The sequence below is a fragment of the Nicotiana tabacum genome, chromosome 17 (assembly GCF_000715075.1).
Source record: "Nicotiana tabacum cultivar K326 chromosome 17, ASM71507v2, whole genome shotgun sequence".
In the NCBI taxonomy this organism is placed as follows: Eukaryota; Viridiplantae; Streptophyta; class Magnoliopsida; order Solanales; family Solanaceae; genus Nicotiana; species Nicotiana tabacum.
The window spans coordinates 95,278,186-95,304,788 of record NC_134096.1 but is presented as its reverse complement, the minus strand read 5'-3'; the positions used below and the strand labels follow the sequence as shown (position 1 = coordinate 95,304,788).

Genomic DNA, 26,603 nt, shown 5'->3' with positions numbered 1-26,603 from the left:
AAAACAGGCCATATAATGTCAACTCATCCTGGGATATGGCTCCAGGAAAAATCCTTCTTGTTCCTACCTTTAATTACTTTTAATGATCACTTTAGCAATCTCATTAAGATTGTAATTAATTATTTCTTTTCGAACTTTTAACATATTTATGGCTATGTTCTACACTAAAATGTAGAAAGAAGCATCTATGTATCTGATGTTCAAGTAACGGCGGATACAGAATTTAAAGTTTATGGATTTGAGATTCTAGTCATTTGAAGTTACTGGATTCTAAATTAATAATTTGTACATCTTCAATGAATTTTTCAAAACAAATTTTTTACCCTAAAAAACAGGTAACAATTGAATTTATATGTGATTTTAAGGATATGCGGATTAATTCAATACAAGTGATTAATGACGTTAGATTAAGTAAATGAAATACGTAATAAATGGCCAAACCAATGATAAGAGTAATTCTGAACTCGGTTAATGGCTCAATGAGGAAACTACCTTCGATTCCAAGCTTACACTTACGAAGAACTTAAGAACAAAAATAAGAACTTTGAACAACAAAGAGAATTGAAATAAATTGCCTTGGTATGCGTGTTACAATGTCTGTCATGAATAATCAGCTTCCCCTTTATATAGTAGGCCCTAAGTACAATTCTAAGAAAGGTAAAAAATTTCAGTTTCGCTAATCACTGATCTTTTGTCGATACGGGCCGAGATTCACGTCGTGATATCCGGTTGGGCACGGACATCACGGTCCTTTGTTAGTCGTGTGCAGTTGTTTGGTAATGCTCTCCGAAGTCTTGATCCTCAAATCGTACCCGGAGGACATGGCCCCGATACCCCCGAGGGCAGGTGTTTTGCCCGAGCCCCGATACGAGGGGCTCCTCGCTCCGACTCCAATTCATTACGGTCATGTTCCTGCTCCGTTTGTCTCACCGGAAAATCGAGGTGTTCAGTGAGCTCAATTTTATCCGTATACATAAATATATGATTTGGACAAAAGTTACCGACTTCTGCCGAATCCGTTATCTCAAATACTAGCTCCACTCCGGTGTTCAAGAGTGAAATCTGACAAACGCTGGCGGGTTCGTCAAAGATGTTTATAGAATATGCTACATAACGAGTCAATATAATTTCCCAACTAACTTTACGTCTTATTGAGACGGAATTTACAAGAATATTGTGGCTTAGAAAGGATAATTAAGTCGGGTAAAACTCTAACAACTTTCAGTATTATTAACATAGTACATGACAATACGCAGCCCTACTCTTTTAGGAAATTAATGTAAACTGAACGGTGCACCTATAACAAGTTCAGTGGGTTTACAAAACCCTCAAACTGCTTCTGTAAGGTTCTTCCTCGGGTCCTTTTTACCCGTCATTTAAAGTTTTGGCAACCCGTAAGGAATTTAATAGCATTAACTATATAGATTATTTACTAAATTACTTTATCGTCTCTTACTTAAATGGTTACTTAATAAGTAACTACTATGCTTTCTTGGAGTATTATGGGTGGAATTAAAAAAATAATTTAACTCCGCTTTCTTAGTTTTTTAAAGTGACAAATATTTTGGACCGAAATTGATTAAAGTAACAGATAAAAAGGATCGGAATGAAAAATAACATGTCCGATGAACGTATTTGATAGTACTACGAATTAATTGTAGTGCTAAAATTAGCATGACAATAACATTATGTCATTAACCTTGATAATCTCGGTAATCCCAAAGAGAAAAGAGAGATAAACCATTTTGGATATCACGTTAAATGTTTGTCCACATATGAAATGCAGCTTGTTTATACCGTAGCTAAGCTCTATATTTAAGGCACAAGAAAGTCAATCGATTTGAACATTCCCTAGAAGTGATAAGCGCCATTATTTAGTGCTTAATACAACATAAATCAATGGCTAAATTAGATTCAAATTCTCCTCCTAAATTCCCAACAATCCAACAATGTGAATCAAAGGGGCGAGAAAACCACACAGTAGTAGCAGACATGGATGGAACTTTACTTGTTGGACGTAGCTCTTTCCCTTATTTTGCACTTGTTGCCTTTGAAGTTGGTGGTATTTTTAGGCTTCTTTTTTTAGTATTAGCATCTCCTTTTGCTGGACTTCTCTACTATTTCATCTCCGAATCCGCAGGCATAAGAGTCTTAATTTTTGCAACATTTGTTGGGATGAAAGTGTCCGATCTCGAGTCCGTGGCTCGTGCTGTTTTGCCTAAATTCTATTTTAGCGACTTGCACCCTGAGACATGGCGTGTTTTCTCGTCATGTGGGAAAAGATGTGTTCTTACAGCGAATCCTAGGATTATGGTTGAACCATTTTTGAAGGAATATTTAGGCGCTGATTTGGTTATTGGGACAGAGATATCTGCGTATAAAGGAAGAGCCACTGGGTTTGTGAATAAACCTGGAATTCTTGTAGGTGAAAATAAGGCTGTGGCACTTCAAAAGGCCTTTGGTTCTACATCTGTACCTGATATTGGACTTGGTGATCGCAAGACTGATTTTCCCTTCATGAATTTATGCAAGGTTTGTACCTCTTATGGTGCTATTTCTTTTTTTAATCTGTTTTATAAAATTTTAAGAAAAAAACACAATTTTATATGAGTTTCACTTTTATATTCTCACTAGTCTTGCGACGCGTGTATTCATTCTCAATAAATACATATTTTCTAAAAACTACATAAATACTATAAATGATGATTGTTGATTTTATTTAGCAACTCAATAAATGAAAAAAAAGATGACAATATAGAAGTTTTCAATCATCTTAGCCAATATTTTTAATATAAGATTTATTCATTGCAAAAATTTTACAGGTGTCATGCTAATTTTTTACGTAGCTTATAAAATAAAAATTACAAAAAATTATATAATGTTGAACATTGATCCCATTTAGCTAGCTTATTATGAAAAGATCATGCTCGTAGAAGTCCTCATATGCCTTATTGTGATTTTTGAGAATTTCTTTGGAAATATCTTACAAAAATTATTGTTGTTGTGTAACTTAATACTCGAAACAAACAAGTGATCACACAAAAATAGTTCATTGCAATTCTCCAAAGATTTGTCAAATAACGAATTAAATATTTTGGTCTTTTAGACATTTGAGAATGTAGATGTTGGCTCTATAGCTCCTTAAAAAGAAAATAATAAGTGACAATGTAAAGTCTAAAAAAGACCGATGTTGAGTTAATATTTTCTAATACATAACTTAATAATAAAAATTATAGGAACTTATCATTTGTTGAACAAATGCAAAGGAAAAATAAAATAATGATAACTCATTTAGAATTTATTTTATCTTCTACTATTTTATCCTTATTACTTTAAGTTTGTATTTTTATCAATTTGACTCTCAATACTATATTGTAACTAATTTTGCTTTATTTTTTTTATTTCTTTTACCATCAATATTATTATGTGCACTACAAGTTTTGCAATTACTTATACGATGAATTTGTAAAATAAGTTAATTGGATTTTCTAGCTAATTAGTTGATTAAAAAACTTATTTTGTTAAATTAGTTCAAAAGTTTAATTATTCATTCTAAACATTAGAGGAAATAGTTTTTCTTCATTCAAATTTTTAATATTAAATCATCCCAAGTTTAATATTTATTATAACTATATTATTATCCAATAAGAATTTTATGTTCAAAGGATAAAAATATCGATCTGACAGTTCACGTAGAAAATTTTAGTTATTTTTAAAACTTTAAATATTAAAAAAATATTTAAACTATAATTTATTTTTTAATGTAAATCTATCTGCAGCGGTAGAGCGGTCAAAATGGGCTTGGCCCGTGAGGCCAGCCCAACCCAGCCCGCTATTTGGGTAGGGTTGGGCTAGATTTTTTTTAGCTTATTTAAAACTGAGGCTTAGAAGTCCGGCCCAAGTTAGCCCGCTAGCCCTTGAGGCTTGACTGAGGCTGGGGCCTGGGCCGGCCCGTAGGCCAAAAATTAATTAACTATTAGATATTTAATATGTAAAAAAAAAATAAAAACTAAAAAAACTATTAACTATAATCCTAATTCCCCAACCCTAGATTGCTCATTTACCCTTCCATATCAACTAAAATTTAAATTTTTGACATGCATGTAATATGACAAAATTAATTTTTCTTTTGTTTAATTAATAACGAACTCGAAAAGTTTTGGATGGCCAATAATAATCTTTTTTTAAAAGAAAATATTACTTTAAGTGGCCAATGATCAGCTTGGATTACTTTAATATATTATTAATATTTAAATTGCTCTTCAGTATAGAAAAATATCAATTTTAAATACAAAAAAGAAAATTGACCACTAGTAAATTTTAGGAATTTTAAAAACTTTATGAACTATAATGATGAAATCAGCAAATGATGTTAATCCTAAATTAAAAAATCTCAGCATATAAACTTATTGAAGCAATCCCTGAATCTGAGGAAAATAAAAGAAAAGTATTAAGAAAATATTCATGTAACTTTAAAAAAGTAGAGTTAGAGATACAGAGAATTTGTATTTCAATTACGAGATTCATCATCAAATATCAAGCTTTTTGTACGCTCTAAGCAAACAGAAGTTGTTTACATTTTTAATCGACTATGTCACGAAAAAATATTTAAGTATGTAAAGAAATTCTTTTTTCTAAAAAAAAAAATTGAAGGGCCGGCCCGCGGCCCTCTTAGGGCTGGGTTGGGCTGGCCATTTCAAGGCCCATTTATGTGGCGGCCCGACCCTGCCTAGCCCACCAAATTTAAAAGCCTACGAGGCTTGGGCTGGGTTAGCCCGTTTTTTGACGGCTCTAGCAACGGATAAAAATATTGACCAACATATGATTATAATAAATTATAAAATTTAATTATTTTATTCACTTTATTAGAGTGCCAAAATCCAAACCCCTCAATAAGTTTAAGTAAAATGCAAAAATGAAAAAGTGACAACTACCTTGAGTCATAATGTTAACTACACACGTTTAAGATGCAAAGTTGGGTAGAATTAATCTACATAACTAAAATAAGAAAAAAACTTACTAATAAGTAAAGATTTAGTTGATTTCAAAGTCCTATATATTAGAAAAATAATTAAATGAGTTTTCATAAATAGTAGGGAATTAATTAAATGAATATTTCTAAATATTAAAAAATAATTAAATGATTAATTTGTCTAGTGTAAACTTTAATTTTGAATGGTAAAAAAGACGAACGACATTTCACTAAGGATTTTCGTACTTTTAATATAGTATAGATAATGTAATATCAAGCCACATAAAAGTAAAATTTTAGGTAACCATGCATAAAAAAAATAATAATATTATACCTGAAAATAGGACAAGTTACCTTATAAAACACCTTAAAATACACTTAGTGCATTTAGATCCTTCTTTATTTGGAAACCTTGTACCTATATTTTATTATTGACAATCGACATGCAGTGAAACAACAATCTATAGAATGAAAACGAGGGAGTAATAACTTATTACTAGCACAAACAAGAAGGTCTTCAATGCAAGTGATAAAATTGAAGTTTTACGTAGTATATTTTTACAAGATCGTGTCATTTATAAATGACAAATAACCTGCTATTACGTTTTTAAATGTATTATTAATATAAAATTTCTTTATATTTAAGATAGAAATAATATGATTCATCTTCTATTACTCTTTGCAGGAAAGCTACATAGTACGACCAGAACCTGGTGTGAAGCCTTTGAACCAAGACAAATTACCAAAGCCTATAGTTTTCCACGACGGCCGACTTGTTCAAAAACCAAGTCCTTTAATGGCACTTATGATAATTCTTTGGATCCCAATTGGTTTCCTCTTAGCATGCTTGCGCATAGCCGCTGGCTCGCTCCTACCGATGCCACTAGTCTATTACGCTTTTTGGGCTCTTGGTGTTCGAGTCAAAGTCAAAGGCAACCCACCTCCTCCGGCCCAAAAATCCACGGGCCAAACCGGGGTCTTATTCATTTGCTCTCATCGAACTCTTCTCGACCCAATTTTCCTATCAACAGCCCTTGGCCGGCCCATACCTGCAGTCACATATTCATTGTCACGGCTATCTGAGATTATTTCACCTATTAAAACGGTTCGTCTTAGCCGTGATCGTGTAACGGATGCTAATATGATCAAGAAATTGTTAGAAGAAGGTGATTTGGTTATATGCCCCGAAGGGACAACGTGTAGGGAACCATTTTTACTTAGATTTTCGGCCTTATTTGCAGAATTGACCGATGAACTTGTTCCTGTTGCTATGTCTAATAAAATGAGCATGTTCCATGGCACGACGGCTAGAGGATGGAAAGGAATGGACCCATTTTATTTTTTCATGAATCCCAGTCCTGCATATGAAGTGACATTTTTGAATAAATTGCCATATGACTTGACTTGTAGAGCTGGAAAATCAAGTCACGATGTGGCGAATTATATACAGAGGACAATCGCCGCAACATTATCGTATGAGTGCACTAATTTTACTAGGAAGGATAAGTACAGTGCTTTGGCTGGAAATGATGGAACTGTGACAACAAAACCAGGACTTGCACGCAAGAAAGTGATGGGCTGCTAATAGAGAATATTGTGCGGGCTTTAGTAGTTGTCTTCATTTGTGGTCATGTTCCAAATTGTAGAGAGAATTAAACAGTTAACAGTTGACGAGAAACAGAAATAAACTGCAAAAAATAAATAAAAAAACTCATTAAAGTTATTGATCATTTGGCTTCGAATCTTCATACAAATAAACTATAATTGGTATATTTATCAGACTAAACAAGAATCACATAGTTACATAATTTAAACATTGCAATTTGATCTTTAGAGTGAACATATTCTTCTTAATTAGTTTAGCCAGTCATGCGAATTTTAAAAAAAAATCGGGATAGTTATTGTCCATTTGCAGTATAAAAGCTTCAACTTTCTTAAAAAGGTATTTTTTAAAGAATAGTAAGTTCTTAAAATGAGAATAAGAATGAAATCATGACTGATAGGCATAAGTTCTTTCCTTATTTAATTGTCTTAACTTTTCTCATAGTAACTTATTTGAAGAAACATGTAGCATAAATTACTTACCTTAATACATACAGGAAAGTAATCTACGAAAAAGTTTCTCTCGATAGGAAAAAGTAGTTCATTTCTAAGTGCAACAAGAGACTACGCACAAAGCATAGAAGTGTGGTTGTCTGAACTGTGATGGATTATCGACTTTTACTTCTTCTATATTTCATTTCCATTTTCCCAGACATTTCTCATTCTTCTCTTCGATTCTCCTTATGGAGCAGTTATAAAGAAACGTAATTCCTATCATCTCTCGCTCTTTTACAAGTTAGTATACTGTTACTTATTTGAATAATGTTTATCAATGCCTTTGCTTTTTTTTTTTCTTCCAGAAAATCATCAATTCTGAAATTGAGGAGTGGCTCTTCGTCGACTTCAATTGATCCAACACGGGTCACTCAAATTTCATGGCACCCCAGGTTTGTTACCCTTTAATATTTAGTCTTTTTATCGCTGATATCCGACAGTTGGAAAGAATGCAGCTTTATGGGTAATTTGATGCTTGATATTGATTTGAATTATATGCAGGGCTTTCATATATAGAAATTTTTTTGACTGATGAAAGGTGTGATCATCTCATCTCTCGTCAGCCTTTTTCCTCTTTCTTGTGCAGCTGCTCTCTATTCCTCTCTTTCTTTCTGAATTTTGGGAAACAACTTCTTACATAAATACAGGGTAAGACTGCGTACAATAGATTCATATGGTCCGGTTCTTCCCCAGATCCCGCGCATAGCAGGAGCTTAGTGCATCAGGTTGCCCTTTAGTAGTGCGATTAATTAAAGCTCATTTAATATAGTTACTACTTGTTTACCCTAAAAAACGGATAACAATTGAATTTATATGTGATTTTAAGAATATGTGGATTAATTCAATACGAGTGATTAATGACGTTAGATTAAGCAAATAAAACTTAAGGGTGATTCCGAGATCGGTTGATGGCTCGATGAAGAACCTGCCCTCGATTCCAAGCTTATACTTATGAAAAACTTAAGAACAAGAATAGGAACTTCGAACAATAAAGAGAATTGAAATTAATTGTCTTGATATGCGTGTTACAATGTGTCCCATAAATAATAAATTTTCTCCTTTATATAGTAGGAGAGTTTTACCCTAAGTACAATTCTAAGAAAGGTAAAAATCTTCTATTTTGCTAATCATTGATTTTCTGCCGAGATTCATGCCGTGATATCCGATTGGGCACGGACATCACGGCTCTCTGTTAGTCATGTGTAGCTGTTTGATAATACCCTCCGAAGTCTTAATCCTTGAACCGGACCTGGAGGACATGACCCACAATACCTCCGAGGGCAGATGATTTGCCCGAGAACTAATATGAGGCTCCTCGTTCTGACTCCGATTCATTACGGTCACGTTTCTGTTCCGTTTTGGCTTACCAGAAAATCGAAGTGTTTAGCAGGCCCGGTTTTACCCGTATACACTTCTCCTACTTGGTATGAGAGAAAATAATTTCTTATTAACACTGCCTATTACTTGAGTGTTTAGTTACTATGTTTGTTTTGTTGGGAATAGACCCCCTACAGAAATAATATTCACATTAATAAAAGCGGAATAATAAGTAGCAACAAGAATAAAAGAGTGACAACGATACCAAGATGTTTTACGTGGAAAACCCTTGTAAATAAGAAAAAAACCACGGCCCCGAGACGAGCAACTGATATCACTATAGCAAGAAATTTTGCACTTTGTAGGTCCGAGTACTCCAAAAACCACTACAACACTCAAAAGAAATAACCCTCTTTTGATATTCTCACCTCACTGCAATATCGCTCACTCTCTATTTTTCTCACAGAATATTTTCTTATATCTTGTCTGTGAAACCTCACTCTTTCTTTATCTCTTTGTTGGTGTGTAGAAATGAGAGTTGAAGCTCTCCTTTTATAGCCAAAGTCTCACTCTCTAAAGCCTGCAATATTTGACAATTTGCACACATTTTCCTTCTTTTTCTTCAATGTTGACAATTAAACAAAGTTGGCTACCAAACCAAAGAAATTAAACAAAGTTGGCTACCAAACCAAAAAAATTCAATAAAGTTGGCTACCAAGCAAAAAATATTTTCCTTAGGCACATGCCTATTACTTTGGCTTTTGAATGAGATGGACCTCATTAATCTCCCCCTCCAGTCTCATTCATCTAGAGGAGGTAGCACTGTCTTCTAGTTTGAGTGCATGCTGACAAGTTCTTTGCATAGCTCAAACTTGTCTCTTGGTACCACCTTAGTCAGCATATCTGCGGGATTCTAACTTGTAGAAATCTTTAAGACATTTAGAGATTCATTCTCTACCATTTCTTGAATCCAATGATATTTCACATTGATGTGTTTGGTCCTTGCATGGTACATGGAGTTCTTGCTAAGGTCTATTGCACTTTGACTGTCACAATAGACGACATATTCTTTCTGATGCAATCCAAACTCTTGAAGGAACTGTTTCAACCATATCATCTCATTGTCAGCTTCAATAGCGACAATATACTCCGCTTCAGTTGTAGAGAGTGCGACACACTTCTGCATCCCCGACTGCCATGATATAGCTCCCCGTGAAAATGTAAACAATTATCCAGTAGTGAATTTTCTGTTATCAATGTCACCTGCCATATCAGCATCTATATAGCTCTTCAAGATTGGATCAGATCCTCCAAAGCACAAACAATCTCCCCTGGTACCTCTCAAGTACCTTAGTATCCACTTGACTGCTTCCCAGTATTCTTTTTCAGGATTTTCAAGAAACCTGCTGACAACACTAACTGCGTGAGCAATATAAGGTCTAGTGCATACCATTGAATACATCAAACTTCCGACGGAAGAGGAATAAGGAACTTTAGTCATGCTTTTCTTTTCCTCTATTGTTGTAGGACACATCTTCTTGCTTAACTTTAGATGACTAGCAAGAGGTATGCTGACTGGCTTAGCATTCTTCATGTTGAAGCGTTTCAGTACACGTTCAATATACTTCTCCTGAGACAGCCACAACTTTCTGTTTGTTCGCTCTCAAACTATCTTCATACCTAGAATTTGTTGTGTTGGGCCCAAGTCCTTCATATTAAATGACTTGGACAAATCTCCCTTCAACTTTGCGATCAACCCCTTATTTTTTCCTACAATTAACATGTCATCCATATAAAATAATAAAATAATAAAGTTGTTGTTAGAAATATTTTGAAGTATACATATGGATCAGAATATGTCTTTGTGTAAGTTTGACTTTTCATGAATGAGTCAAACTTCTTGTACCACTGCCTTGGTGCCTGCTTCAACCCATAAAGACTCTTATTCAGTTTGCACACCATGTGTTTTCTTTCAGCTACTTCAAATCCTTCTGGCTGCTCCATATAGATCTCCTCTTCCAAATCTCCATGAAGAAATGCAGTTTTCACATCCAACTGCTCCACTTCAAGATCTAGGCCAGCTACTAAGCTCAAAATTGTTCGAATAGAAGTCATTTTGACAACAGGTGAGAAAATTTCATCAAAATTAATACCTTTTTTCTGCTCGAAACCTTTAACCACCAATCGAGCTTTGTATCTGACCAGTTTGCCATTTCCATCTTTCTTGAGTTTAAAGACCCACTTACATTTGAGTGGTTTTTTACCCTTTGGAAGTTCAACCAGCTTGTACGTGCCATTTTTCTGCAAAGATTCCATGTCCTCTTGCATGGATTTCATCCATTGGTTCTTTCCTGGATGAGACAACACCTCCTTAAGACTTTATGCCTCCCCTTCATCACTGATGAGGACATACTCTGTGGAAGGGTACTTGCATCACTCTACCCTTGGCCTCTCTGATCTCCTCATAGGTTGAGGTTATTCTTCTTCCTGAGGGGGGTACTCCACTTATACGACATTATCATCAAGTTGCTCCCCCTGCTCAATAACCTCACCAGGTTGCTCCCCCTGCCCGGCAACCTCGTCGGTCCTACTTTTTGCACTTGTGGGATTGTTAGAAATAGAAGGAATAGTAATAAGGTTAGGAATTATATTATTCTTGGCCTTCTCTAGCATATCATCACCAGTTCCAACTTCACTTTCTTGGAAGACTATATCTCTGCTTCTGATGACCTTCTTCTTTACATGATCCCACAATATGTATCCGAACTCTTCATCTCCATATCCGATGAATATGCAGGGAACAAATTTATCAACCAACTTTGTTCTCTGCTCCTTTGGTACATGTGCAAAAGCTCTGCAACCAAACACATTTAGATGCGAGTAGGACACCTCCTTGTTGGTCCAAACTCTCTCTCAGATGTCAAAGACCAACGGAACTAATGGACTCCTATTAATCAGGTAACAAGCTGTCTGAACTGCTTCACCCCAGAATGACTTAGGCAGTTTAGCCATTCTAAGCATGTTTCTCACATTTTCCACAATGGTGCGGTTCATCCTTTCGGCTATGCCATTGTGTTGTGGGGTTCGAGGAATTATCTTTTCATGTCTGATCCCATGGCTCGAACAGTACTTTTCAAATTCCCTTGAAGTATACTTACCTCCATTATCACTTTGGAGACGCTTTAGCTTTTGGCCTGTCTTCCTTTCTACCAGAGCATGAAACTTCTGAAAAACTTGAAACACCTGATCTTTGGTTTTCAAAATATAAACCCATAATTTTCGTGAAGCATCATCAATAAAAGTAACAAAATATTTGTTACCGCCCATCGATTCAATTTTTATTGGACCACAAACATCAGAATATACTAAATCAAGCATATTTAATTTTCTTTTAGACGATGTCTAAAATGAGACTCTGCGTTGCTTACCAAATAAACAGTAGTCATAAGGTTTTACCGTTGTACCTTTGGCATAAGAAATAAGTGATTTATTGGCAAGAATATGCAATCCTTCTCGCTCATATGACCCATCCTTTTGTGCCACAAATCTGCAAAAATTTCATCTTGTGCCGCGTTCAATTCACCTTGGCATATTTCTGCATTTGTCCTGTACAACATGCCACGAGCAACCCCCTTGCAATCACCAATGATCCCTTGGTGAGTTTTCACTTTTGATTTGTAAAATAGTTCCCGTATCTATCTCGGTCTAAAGCAATTCCCGAGATCAAGTTCATCTACAAATCAGGTACATGTTGCACGTCCTTTAGAACAAATGTGCATCCGACATTTGTCTTGATACAAATGTCACTGATCCCTGCAATCTTTGAGTAACTTGTGTTACCCATTCTCACAGGGCCGAAATCACCTGCTACATATCTACAAAATATTTCTCTTACCGGTGTGGCATGGTAAGATGTTGTTGTATCAACTACCCATTCCGACTCTGGATCTGACAAGTGCATGCATTCCTCTCCGTCGTTTATAAAGAGGACAACATTATCATTGTTTTGAACCATGGCGGTTGTGTTGTCGTCATTCTTCTGGCCACTGCTTTCACCTTTGCCCTTCCTTGGATTTGGGCAATCTCTTTTGAAGTGATCTGGTTGATCACAATTGTAGCAATTTCTGACTTTTGATTTGGATCGGTTCTTAGACTTCCCACGAGCTCCGGATCTACTATAGTTGCTCGAACTCCTTTGATAACTCATGCCTCTGCCTTCTGTGATGAGAGCTTGTCCTTGATTTTCAGGCTTTTTTCTCATCTTTTTATTGACTAGAAGAGCCGATGTGACATCTTTCAACTCAATGGTAGTCTTACCGTGCAGGATGGTTGTTGCCAAATTATCGTATGAAGATGGCAACTAGTTTAATAGCAAGATGGCTTTGTCTTCTTCCTCGATTTTCACTCCAAGATTGGCGAGTTGTGTGATTAGTCCATTAAACATATTTAAATATGACAAAAAATTCATAGCTTCACCCATGTGTAGGGCGTATAGCTGCTTCTTCAGGTATAATTTGACACTCAGCGTTTTGGACATGTATAGGCTTTCCAACCTTGTCCAAATGCCACATGCGGTGTCTTCATCAATGATGTTATTTATCAAATCATCTGATAAGTGCAACCTGATTACACTAGCAGCCCTTTCATCCAAGTCAGCCCAATCCTTAGCTTTCATGGTATTAGACTTTTTGGCATCAACATCTAGTACCTTGTGTAATCCTTGTTGAATGAGCAGATCCCTCATCCTTCTTTGCCATGTTGAGAAACCGTTATCTCCGTTAAATTTTGCTACCTCGTACTTTACTCCTGACATTTTTTTTTCACCGAGTATAGTACTACCGACAATGAATAGTATTTCTGTGAATGAGCAGAACTTGTGCTCTGATACCAGTTGTTGGGAATAGACCCCCTACAGAAATAATATTCACAGTAATAAAAGCGGAATAATAACGTAGCACCGAGATACGGTAATTAACAAGAATTAAAGAGTGACAACGACACCAAGATTTTTACGTGGAAAACCCTTGTGAATAAGGGAAAAACTACGACCCCGAGACGAGCAACTGATATCACTATAGCAAGAAATTTTATACTTTGTAGGTCCGAGTAAAATACTCCAAAGGACACTACAATACTCAAAAGAAATAACCCTCTTTTGATATTCCCACCTCACTACAATATCGCTCACTCTCTATTTTTCTCACATACTATTTTCTTATATCTTGTCTGTAAAACCTCACTCTTTCTTTATCTCTTTGTTGGTGTGTAGAAATGAGAGTTGAAACTCTCCTTTTATAGCCGAAACCTCACTCTCTAAAGCCTACAATATTTGATAATTTGCACACACTTTTCCTTTTTCAATGTTGACAATTGAACAAAGTTGGCTACCAAACCAAAGAAATTAAACAAAGTTGACTACCAAATCAAAAAAATTCAACAAAATTAGCTACCAAACTAAAGAAATTTTCCTTAGGCACATATTACTTTATCTAAGTAGTATAAAAGACTGTTTTCTAGTACTATTACTTACTAAGAATATACAAAGCCAGCCTTTTCTTTATATAGGCTAAAGGTAGACTGGAGAAATCCACGGTAGCTGACAATGTATCAGGAGAGAGCATAGAAAGTGAAGTTCGGACAAGCTCCGGCATGTTTCTTGTCAAAGCTCAGGTTAGTTCATGTCCTGACTCTCTTCTCTGTGTTGCTATTACTTCTCCTTTTTAGAACTTTACCTCTAGTGGACATTTAGTGTTGAATGTTAATATTGTTACAAGTATTAGATGAGAAAGAACACTTAATTTTTTATTTGTTTCTCTTCATTAAAGGATGAAGTTGTTGCTAATGTGGAGGCCAGAATAGCTGCTTGGACATTTCTCCCAGAAGGTACTTTGGAATCTGTGGTGTTGATTGGCTTCATCACTATATGCCTAAACTGAATTTCTGACTTTGTATACTAACTTGTTATTCAGAGAATGGAGAATCAATTCAGATATTGCATTATGAAAATGGGCAAAAATAGGAGCCACATTATGATTATTTTATGGGCATGGTCAATCAAGAAAATGGTGGCCATCGCGTGGCTACTGTCCTAATGTATTTATCCGATGTTGAAAAGGGTGGAGAAACAGTTTTCCCTTGGTCAGAGGTAATTCCAGTTTTGTATAATTGTTATTGGCTTTCTTTTTTCTTTTTTAACAATACTAGAGACGAAAATTTTCTTTTCTTCTTTGTTATTGAAACCTGCAGGCCGCGGAATCTCAGCCAAAGGGTGATGACTGGTCTGATTGTGCTAAATATGGCTATGCAGATTCGATTTGTCACCGTGAATTTCAATGTGACATTATAGGTGTCCATCAGCATATTCATGTAGGAAGTAGTATTAGCCATTTTCAGTCAGTAAGGCACATTATGTATTTAGATAATAAAATGGGAGTCGGATCCAAGATTTAAACTTGGTGAAGCACTTAAAACAATGTACCTTTGAAATTCAGTTGAACCCATTGAGATGGGCTGCATCTGCCTATGAATAAAAGTGACACAAAATTAAGTGAGATGGTAAGTATACTGACATATCCATGTTTTGTTTGCAGTAAAACCTAGGAAGGGTGATGCATTGTTGTTTTTCAATGTACATCCTAATGCAACAACCGATCCTTTGAGTTTGCATGGAAGTTGCCCTGTCATTGAAGGCGAGAAGTAGTCTGCTACGAAGTGGATTCATATAAGGTCCATTGACGACACACCATCAACAGATCAGTGTGTCGATCAGAATCCTGACTGCGCCTGCTGGTGAATGTGATAAAAATCCTTCTTCCATGGTGGGCTATGAAGGTTTTGTAGGTCATTGTAGGAAGAGTTGTAATGTGTGCTCATGATAGGAATACATACTCGGATTTTTCTATATCATTTTACCAGTAGAGCAAAGTGAATCCTCAATTGTTGTGTATCTGTTTTTACATTATGTTACCCTTTTAGACACCATATGCTAATAGAGCAATTTACTTTTCGTTTATCACATTATTTGGTAACTTGGTACTATAGAGCCCTGTGCCTCACTGCCTTGCTTGATGAGTTTATCTAATCTGATTCATCTAGCTTGTCAAAATTAGCATAAGCGTAAAAATTCTTAATTTAAGTATTAATTATAATGGACTTTTAACCTGGGATAAAAAGATGCCCATTTTCTCCCCGGCTTAATTATTTCATACGTAAAGATGGAAATTCTAACTGCCAAGTGCCAACCAGAGAAGATAAAGAGGAAAATTATGAAAAACATAACAGTCCACAGAAAAAACCGTTAATTTAGTTAGAAAACTAATGAACAGTTGGAAAACAAAAATCCAAATAAAAAACAATGAGAAATATTCATCAAATATTTCCAACACAACTTTGATTAATCCATGACTACATTACAGAGATCATCATCTTCATTCCGGCGACAAGGATCCTCCGGCCGCATTTGGGACAACAGACTCAATATATCGGTTGATGGCGGGCCACCAACAACCACTGCTCATGGAATCGGAAATTCTCAAAAATATAGAAGAATCCAATTTGACGAGGTTTCAAATGTTGCCGCCACATCTGTCGGAACAGAGACAAATAAAAATTCTTATGCGGCGGCAACCTCTGAACCATCTTCTAGATCTAAAAGTAAGCCGCCCAGGTGCTCTTTCATTGCCATTTTTAGAGGATGCACTAGAACTCATGCATCCTAGAGATTTTGTTGGAGCTTTTCTTGTTTTATTCTTTTCTTATTTTCATGTGCCATATGTTATAACTCTACGCTAGTTGTGTTCTTTACAAGCAAGAATCATTATTACACAGTGAAAGACAACATGACCAATGTTACACAAATTTCTCAACAGGTGTGATAGGAGCGTAAAAAACTTAATGTACCCATACAAGGCGAATTTATGATTTTAAGTTTATGGGTTCCTACAGAAATGTCACGTTAATATACAATAATATTTAGATTAACCGACTGAGTTCCAAGCTAAATACTCTAATACATTTAATGAATGTTTCAATATAAATATAGAATCCATACAAATGTTAATGGGTTCACGGGAACCGTAACTAATGCATTAGATCCGCCCCAAGAACTTGTGCACACTCTACCCAGTTCGTAGCAATAAACCAATTTGTACAACATAAATGAAATCCATTTGGTACGCGTTTTGACAAAGATGATCTCAATTCTCAAGGATATGAAATTTCCAAAATTTGGATCTTTTAAACTGATTCGTCATGAAAACGTATCGGCGGCTTAATAAAATTGGTGGTCTAAAATCAAATTTTAATAAGGGAAAAACATGCAAAAAGTAGTGTAATGTAACCTTTATTTCCATACTTGTTTTTGTAATGTAACACTGTTACAAGACATAAAACATCGAAGTTATAGTAATATTACTATATATATTGGTATAAGTTAATTCAAGTTAATAAGATGTTAACCATGTATTTGTAATACATTACTTTAATTTTGTAATTAAAAAACTTTATTTACTAATATAAAGAACTAAACAGTTTATTTCAGATTTCTAAAATATTTCTATTGTTAAAAAGTTGGCTTTCTTTTTATAAAGATTTGTAATTTTTTTTTCCTACAATATTCTCTGAACGAAAATAAAATGATAAAATTCATTAACAATTTTTGGGGACCCATAAAATTGGGGTTTAACGTAAATGCTTTACTAGCTTCTCTTGAACCGAGATTGTTACTTCTGATAATTGCTACAAGTATGGATAACATGAACCAGCTGTGCGATCAATTCATTTCCATTCTCAGGGTCAGGAACACGAACTGTTGAAGAAAACTCTCTTTTCTCTCAATTTTCGTGTTAGCATACACTACAGGATAGAATTCAAAAAATGGCCAAGGCTATACATTCAGATGAAAGTTGGAGACAAGGAAAAAGTTGGTTTCTGTGTAGTATCATGCAGTAAGACTGGCTCGCAACATTTGAGTCTGTTGCAGATGTTTCTGCCATGGTTTAGAAGCCAAGTTTGTGATACTTGGTGTAGTCAATCTCTTTCATTCTAATACAACACAACATATTTTCCGGCAAATCCTCTGCTTTGTTTCCCTGCACCATATTTACAAGTAACATCAGATACAAGTCTTCAAGAGGTAGCCAAATCCTCTTTAGAGTTGTTAATAGTTACCTGAATTGTCAGACCGAAGTCAAGGACACAGTTTTTCAATCTGTCTTTAAATGATTCCACTCCTTTTCTAGCGAGGTAATTGAATCTGTGAATGTCTAAATCAATCTCAAAATAGTTTTCGCCCTGCAACAGCCAACACTAAAGATTTCAGTATGAACACCAAGAGAATTTTGTTTGATTTTACATGCAAAATACATGAATGTCTGTACATAGCAAAGGAGGGAATATCCACATGAAAAGTTATAAGTTGTTGTTTAATTTGCACGACAAAAATGTGATTGCGAAGATCTGATTGAATATTCCTTTTGTCCAGGTTCCACCATCATGCAAAAAGAGACTTTTATTTGAAGGAGGCATAAATGGTTTTGTTGGAAGTTTGTTTTCGTAAGAGCTAAAAGGTGATATATTGTTTGTATGCAGTAGAAAAATGTCAATATTTTAAGGGGCACAGTTAAAAAGTCGTCTTGTTTTTTACAAGTCTCATAAAGGTGGATTCAGAGTTCAATTCTCAGAGCCTAAATAGTAAATATAACCAAGTCAGAAGAAAATAAATGCAATGATGCTAACTGCACAAAGTTTCTTGGATTAACCTACCAAATAAAATTCATGCTGAGGACGTGAGAGCACAGGCTTTTCATTGTATGCATTCAAGAGTTTCTTCTCGGCTGCACTTAATTGAAGATCATCCGTGTTTGCAACTCGGCCCAAGAATTTCAATCTTTCCCTAAAGGGTGCATTTGAATCCATGGGAAAACTTTTGATCTTCTCTATTTCGTCATGTATTAATCTCTGTCCCACAGATCATGGAAAAGAATAACTAATTAGCAATTTATTCAAAAAGGGCAAATCTGTATTTACACATTAAAAACAAATATATTCAGTTACTGGATTAATAGGTTGTACTTGTTTTACTAAGTGTTACTGAGAAATCAGAAAATGTAGTCATGTAAAGAAAATTCACCATCCTTACCTGGAGATTTTCTTGAAATTGAACTGGCATTTCTTTTGAGTAATTTTCTGAAAGTTTGAAGTAGAGAACAAAATTCATCCCTTCTCCATCATATTCATTCTGGAAGATTGCAGGAGGGTATAACGGTATCTGAAATGAGACAACAGTCAATCAATTTTTAAGACAAGCAGTCATTCATTAATAGCATGACATTATCCAAAATCTTTTTTGCCAGCATCTTCACTGGGCAGGTTTTAATTGCCGGATCTGAGCAATAAAAAATAAGTCTAATCTCGTAGGAAGATATGAAAAGAAAAATATTCTAATACCTGAAGATTCACAACAAGAATAGCAGGAACTTCACTAGATGAATCGATGGCTGGAAGTTCCACAAAGCGTGCAATATGATCAATTTTCCTTGCTGACAAGAATACATCAGCCCCGAAAGGATAAAATGCAGCACAGTTTGGAGCAAACTCTTTCTTCTTATCCCTGCCAAAGAATTTAGAGGGATCTCTATATTCAATTGAACAAAAATAAACACAAGGAATTTACTCAAGAAAGAAATGGACAAAGTTGGAGACATGTCTTTTATAATCTCATGTCACAGATAGAGTCCATCATCAGAAGCTTTCTCTTACCTAAAGTAGTTTTTGCCACGGACCTTGAAAGTATTTGGCTCAATTGATGACCAGCAGTCGGACATTTTCCTCCCCAACGGGCTGCAAGGAATTTGAGAACCAGCTATTGGTCTTTGAAGAACGGCTTTTGGCGATACTGGAGATAAAAAAGCAGACAAGTCAGTAACATAACACAATTACATTTTCAAGGTCAACGCGAATTCAGTTGTAGCTTGTAGCTCTATGTAGAAAAATTAACTCCCTCAATTGTCATCTATGAATTTTTCTGGGAAATGGTAACAGTACATTCATCAGCACTAAAGCTGTCCACCCTATTTACAGATCAACTAGACAAAATCTTGTTCATCTTACAAGAACTACTATCATTTAATGTATGTTTAGATAGGTTACAGCTGATCTATCTGACCAACTCAAGATGAAATAATAGAGTACTAATCTCAAAATGTTTTTAAGGTTTCAGAAGCGGTTTATGCAAGAAAAGCAGCCAATTGGAGACTTTGACTGCCATTAAAAGTATATACAAGGTAAAAGCACTTACGTAAAGCCGAACATGAAGTTGTTTCTCTCCATCTAAAAGATAACATCTGGGTCAGGGATGATTTTCTACGGGTGCGTGGTGAGCTCGGGTTTAGCGATTTTTTCTTTTCATCCGAAGAGGCAACGCCAGCAAGACAAGGCAGGCATGGGTTCTGACTCCCACAATTGTGGAAAAATCTTGTTTCAACCCTACCACCACCTTGATCCATGCCTCGGGGCGTTTTATCAACAGGGCTCGGGCCATCCATCTCAATTTGAGGATTGTTGGACTTAACTTGAGAATCTGCTGATGAGTTTCTTTTTGCAGCATCCTCTTTGACAACATTTGGTTCTTGACTTCCAAATGATTGTTCATGTTTTGCCGGGAGGCCAGAAGTAGCATTTCCATTGTGATACACAAAATCAGAAAACCTTGGAGAAACCCCGTTCGAAAAAGAACCACTTTGTGAAAAGACTGCACATTTTGAAGTTACAATATAACATCGATTAGAGACCTAAACAATGCAATGAATTTGAACTTCTAACGAGGCAGATGACTTACCATCTTGAACGCTATGAAAATCGTCGTCACAGTCAGATTCAATCACCATCTCCGGGTCAAACCAAGACTCTGCATTTCCTGTTTAGGGCACATAATATGACGAAAACAAATTTGAGTCGTGCTTTATATAAGCCTCCAAGTACAGAAATTTAAGATCTTTACTAAATATATAGAAAATTTTCCATTAGGGTGTTGACTGATATACACAAAAACCAAACGAGATTGGAAACTCAATAAAAGAAAACTACATAAAAATGAAAAAGTTCATAAACAAATAATCTCAACAAGATATTTCAATACTCAAGTCAGTAAAAGCTAATAGCAAGAAATCAACTACCTAGATTCAAAGAGCAACTAGAATTTCCTAGGTACTCAAATTGTTTAATGAATCTAATCAACAAATACATCTCTAACTTTACCTATTTTCGAGCTAGATGGGGAAAAATCTTAAATGGAAAAATTGAAAAACGAGCTAAGGATTAAAATTTCATGATTTCAGAAAGAAAATAGTAAGTAGAGAATCAAAAATAGAATACCTTGAAATGCAGGATTGTTGTAAGAAAGATCTGAAGAAACAGATGGTTCAATCTTACTGAGATTATGAGAAGCCGAATTGGTCTTTGACACATTTCTCCTTCTGCTAATTTTATGTTTCTTCCTATGAACAAACTTCCGCCCCCTAATTCCCACACACCCTTTTGGTTTCGATCCACATGCTCCCATTTTTCCTCTTTCAGCTCTCAGAAAAAAACCCCAAGAACTGAAATTCTCAAAATTTGAGTCGATCACTCACCAACAAGAACATATATACACAACAGAGAGGTTCTTGATGCTAATTATCAATATTCACGTTTATTATTATTTGGGTTTAGGAATCAAATATCTAATCAATATAAGTGCAGCAATTTGTACAGAAACTACTAGTAGTAGAAAAGTTAAGGGACAACTTTATATAAAAATAGGTTTAGTTAATTGTTGAGTTGGGAATTAATAGGAGTGGATGATTGGTCAACGACAAAATACTTCGACTGTCGATAAGTAGTTTGGTACGAAATTTCCTGGGTGCTTGGTCCCGCGTCCCTTCATTATTGCCACGTACCTACCCATACTCAAATTTACCTCTCCTTTAGAATACGCGCTTAAAAAAGTGGTTTGTTTTTACCTTTTCTACTGTTTTAGTTTAGACTTTTAAATTGTTTTTGCATTAACGAATATGTCTTCCTTTTGTTTAGGACGAATGTAGTGTTTAACTAGTTTATCTCGTGTTAATAAATGAAAGGCTCACTTTGCATTATTAAAATCACCATGTTTAAAATGAAGAACGAATTTCAATTTGTTGGAAATCAAAACAAGACCTCTTTAGAAACAATAAATAACTTACAGGTAGAATTTCACTGAATTTTCAAGAACATTTTCAAAGCTAGTTTTTAAAGAAATTGAAATACAAAATATATTTTTAATCCAAACGCATTTATTAAATATGCATCATAAATTCATATTTTAATACGATGACTAAGCATTAGCTAAAAGAGATTGATTCGCTGATTGACTATCACTGTAAAAATAGCCAAATCGTAATTAATGTTATGAATATTTATTTGTTAAGAGTTGGGACATGAAGTTCCTTCACATCACCACGTGAATATGAGTGCTAGAATGAAATGGATACAGATAAAGCATAATAAGATAAGAATGTAAAATTGAAGTATAATTATTTTAATCAATGTTAGTAATATTTCACTAATTGTTATTTATCGTATTATAATCTATGTCATAAAGTTTATGCTTGTAAACCAAACTATTCTATTTTATGTTGTTAAAAAGCAAGATAACGTGAAGTAACAATTTAAACAAATTAATTAAGTAACTAATTAACCATACTTTCCTTTTTGTCGCACTCACAAGAACAGACATCACTAATGACTTCGTGTAATATTACAATTAAATAGGTAACTTGATCACATGTTAATCTCTGTAGGCTTTACCATTTTCAAAGTTAAGATAAGATATTAGCCAAATATTAAAGCCAACATGGCCTCGTGGCCACTTAAACTTGCGTCCAATTGCCAACCCGGTACACAAACTTATACATTTTCCATTTGAACACTCTAACTCCGATATTTGTTAATTAATAAACCACTTTGACCGTTGACCATGCCTATGTGGAGGCAACATAGCTGACATGACCAAATTGTGTGCACACCACACTGAAAAAGCACGTGAGTGTAATACTTTGATGGAAAAAATATTTTAAAAAATATAAATAATGAAAAGATAACAAAAAGAAAAAATAAAAAAGAAAAAAAACTAAAGCTTCCTCTGTTCCTCCCAGCCCACTTCGTCCTCCTTCCCCATCCCCATTTCTTTAGTTTTATATCCCATCCCCAGTGATGCAATTCCATCTCGTCCCCGTCCCCTTTCCATTGTTAATTTTTACTTGAAAAAGATTAATCTTGTGCTATTGAGTACAAGACTTCATAAGAAGAAAAATAGAAAAGGTTATCCACACAACTCGATGTCGGCAAAAGAAAATCTCTGATTATAGTGCCGAAGAAATTTTTCTGGTCATTGCTCCTTTCTTTTTCTTTCTTTAAATTTTTGTGGAAGGGGATATAGAATTGGGTTATTTTTGATTTGTTTGGTATGGCTTGGTGGGAAGGAGGTTTAACGGAGATGGTAATTAGGGGTTTTGGACGAAAATGGTGGCTGAAAATTCAGAGACATTTATCAGTGACTTCTCCGGCCAACTAGAGTTTTTCGGTGGTCTATCTGTTTCTTGGATTTGGGGCTTGGTCGGAGGCTTCGCCGATAATAGCTTCTTTTACTTGGGGGGGGGGGGGGGGAAGGGGGGGACGTGAGTTTAGTGATGAAAATGACATGAAATTTAATATATTAATTTTAAAAATGGGACTCACAAATAACACATGACAAATAATAAATAGTCTAACATATGATGTGTTGATATGTCACCGTAATTGATATACACGTATTGTTGGATGTATTTTTTAATACTCATTTTGTCAAGTTGAAGTGTTCAAATGAGAAATATATAAGTTTATGTACCGAATTGATAATTGAGCGCAAGTTTAAGTGGTCATTTTGCCAATATTAAAACGAGTGAAAGAATTCGGCGAAAAGGACCCGCAAAAAAAACAAAAAGGAGTGCGGGTAGCGCGTGAAGGAGTCTTAAAATTTCTGAGATACGAGGCCGAGTTGTTAGGCTAAATACGTGACGTCCACGACCTTTGAACTGTCGAAGAAATGGTCCGTGAAACTAGCGCGTCTTAAATAAAAGGGTTAAGGAACACTGGAACAACGTTGTGAGCCCCACGTGTTGCTATTTATTTTGTGGACCCACTGCTTCACCACCTCTCTATTGCCCACTCTTGACCCGCCCAACATTTAAAGAGCCCATGGACCAGTTGGGCTCTTCTATGTATCAGGCTTGACTTGATTTGAGGACCCAAACAATGTGTGTAAATAATCTATAAGTGTGAAATTTAAAAATAGCCAGATTTATAAGTAGTAATTAAAAAATAGTCACAATTTAAAAAATAATCGAAATTTAGTCACTTTTCATGTAAAGATAAATCTGAACGAAAACACTGTTCAAAGTCAGGAAAATATTCCAGCATAATATACTCGAGTTCGAATTTTTTACATGTGAACTTCCAGCATAATATACTGGACTCCAGTATATTATGCTGGAACTCTAGTATATTATGATGGAGCTCCATCATAATATAACGGAGTTGCATAATATACTATTTTAGCATAATATGCTGGAAGTTCATACACAGGTGCTCTAATCTCCAGTATATTATGCTGGAACTTTCCGTGTTGCAGAAAAATAATGGCTATTTTTTAATGACTTTGCAAACGCTGGCTATTTTTTAATTATCAATCCAAAAACTGGCTAGCCCGCGCTATTTTTACGATCTAAAAAGATCTCATGACTTTTGAAAATTTTGCCACACCTCTAATGGTGTTTTGATGGTGGTGAAAGTCAAAATAGTAGTAAAAATGAGGGCTTCAATAGACGAACTCGCACTAAGGGTGATTTAACTATAAGAGAAAGTTCTAATGATCTCGAGGTAACTCAAAAATACAGGTATTTGTGGGTTCAATGTGAAAATTGTTATGGATTAAATTATAAAAAAGATTTTAAATCAAGAACTAATAAATATAAAAATGTGGATATCATTTGATTAATGAGTCTGAGCAAATATAGGATATCAACCTTGATTTTTGGTGTTATTAATTAGAAATAATGTTGATTGCTTAACGTGCAAGGAGATAGCCTTGATTTTACGTCTCCATCTTCGGTTGGTGTGTTTGGATAGTGTCTTCTCCTAAGAGGAAATTCGTCTGCTTTATAGTGGTAGTTGATCTCTGTTTCTATATGATAAGATTTCTTACTTATTCCCTTAATCCAGTTGCTCAAAACTAAAAATATCTGATTGAGGATATGGTCCAAAGTCAGCAGAGAAGAAAAAATGCATAGAAAGGACATAAACAAAGTAGAGGTTGGATCTTCTTTGAAACGTGGAGATAGCTACACCTATATAATTAGCTGTCGGAAAATTGCCTCACGCATGTTCTAGTCAAGGCATCATATGCATTTAATTTATCGCACCAGACACTATTTATTCACACGGTGATCTAACTTCAATGTTCAGTGTTTCACAGTAATTTATATTTGGACTCTTCTCGTAAAATTTAATCTATTGACTGCTCGAACTGCAGCATTGGACCTATCACCAAGGCACATACTCCGAACATTGTTTGTCGAAAAATTATATTGTATGTGTTAAATATTTTTTTTATATGTATTATCTTAAATTTTGAATATGCTTAGCTAAATTTCAGTCTCCGCCATTCCGCCACGCCAATGGGGCTGTGTACGTCCCTAGCTGCCTGATCTGTTGTATGACATATTTGTTGCTCATGAGTCACAATGAGCCAACGGTAAGAAGGCAATACCAGTTTTCTACAATAAATTTCTGGTCCATGTATACGGATGTGACTTTTAAAATGTTTTACTAGCGCACCATTCCCTAAATACCATATTTTTAAAGTCTGATTTGAAATATACTATAGACTTAACTCACCTTGAAATTTAATTCATGTAGTGACAATTGTATCAGACCATATTAGGACACTACGGCCATACCTTAATCAATTGATATTCTAATACCCTCTTATGCTTATGGAGTGTGAATAACATAATATGGCAATCAAATATTGAGTAATTTATAAGTATAAAAGATGGATCTAGTTTTAATACCATTTTAAGAAGGAAAAATAAAACTTAGACTAATTCAACCTCAAAAATTAGCACCGGAGAAAATTTCTCCGATGAGCATATAAAAAGAATACTACACCCCATACATCAACCAATGTGTGAATGTGAAACTCTGCCATGTTCTCCAATGATTTGATCTGACATCCTATTTCAACTTCATGTGCAATGTATTACAGTATTCTGATAAATTGGTGTCACTATCCAAGTTGTGAAATAAGAGTAGAAAACTAGTAAGGAGCGTGATTAATGGCTACACCACTCTTATCAGCCTGCTGAAAACTTAAATATCCACTTGCTACTATTACTTATCCTTCTGATTCAATTCTGCAAGCTCATGTTACCTTCTTTTATTTTTCTTATATTCTATGAACTTGTATCTAATATTTGAACTTTGAAAATCTGGCATTCTCTAGGAAGACGGACATGACGATATTTATTTTTATTAGAGTACACTTCAAAAATTTTAAACCAATATAATGCTTAATGTTACATGAACGTAATTCCATGTTGTGAATCCATGGCCTCCCGAACAAAGTGTTGTATCTCATAACCCTGTAACAACCCGTCCGGTCGTTTTAAGAGTTGTAGCCTCATTCCCTCATTTATTGCTCATTCTGTACTTTATAACTGTATTGTGACTTGCTCGGGTAGTCAGTTCGAGTCCGGTGAGGTTTTGGAATGAATTGGTACATTTAGTTTCAAGGTTTAAAGTTTAAGTTAAAATAGTGAACGGATGTCGACTTATGTGTAAACGACCCCGAGATAGAGTTTTGATGATTCCAATAGCTCCGTATGATAATTTTGGACTTAGGAGCATGTCCGAAAAATTATTTGGAAGTCCGTAGCTAAACTAGGCTTGAAATGGCTAAAATAGAAATTTAAGTTTGGAAGTTTGACCGGGGAGTTGACTTTTTAATATCAGAGTCGGAATCCAGTTCTGAAAATTTTCATAGCTCCGTTATGTCATTTATGATTTGTGTGCAAAGTTTGAGGTCAATCGGACTTGATTTGATAGGTTTCGGCATCGAATGTAGAAATTAAAAATTCTTAAGTTCCTTAAGCTTGAATTGGGATGT

The 26,603-nt window shown here is 35.1% G+C and overlaps 2 protein-coding genes and 1 pseudogene across 2 annotated transcripts; 2 read left to right on the top strand and 1 right to left on the bottom strand.

Moving 5' to 3' along the window:
* The first annotated feature begins 1,852 nt into the window (after positions 1 to 1,852).
* On the top strand, positions 1,853 to 6,693 carry LOC107774807 (glycerol-3-phosphate acyltransferase RAM2-like). The gene is made up of 2 exons (XM_016594455.2): positions 1,853 to 2,532; positions 5,658 to 6,693. The coding sequence occupies exons 1-2, from the start codon at positions 1,900 to 1,902 to the stop codon at positions 6,555 to 6,557; spliced, it is 1,533 nt and encodes a 510-aa protein (XP_016449941.2). The 5' UTR covers positions 1,853 to 1,899; the 3' UTR covers positions 6,558 to 6,693.
* Positions 6,694 to 6,926: 233 nt separating this feature from the next.
* On the top strand, positions 6,927 to 15,372 carry LOC107774804 (putative prolyl 4-hydroxylase 7; annotated as a pseudogene).
* Positions 15,373 to 17,039: 1,667 nt separating this feature from the next.
* Positions 17,040 to 21,183, bottom strand: LOC107774802 (uncharacterized). Its single transcript, XM_016594451.2, has 9 exons — positions 20,759 to 21,183; positions 20,223 to 20,300; positions 19,683 to 20,135; positions 19,145 to 19,280; positions 18,833 to 18,995; positions 18,525 to 18,653; positions 18,149 to 18,343; positions 17,555 to 17,677; positions 17,040 to 17,475 (listed from the first exon to the last, which is right to left on the bottom strand). Exons 1-9 carry the CDS (start codon positions 20,943 to 20,945, stop codon positions 17,383 to 17,385), a joined length of 1,557 nt encoding a protein of 518 aa, XP_016449937.1. The 5' UTR covers positions 20,946 to 21,183; the 3' UTR covers positions 17,040 to 17,382.
* Positions 21,184 to 26,603: the final 5,420 nt, after the last annotated feature.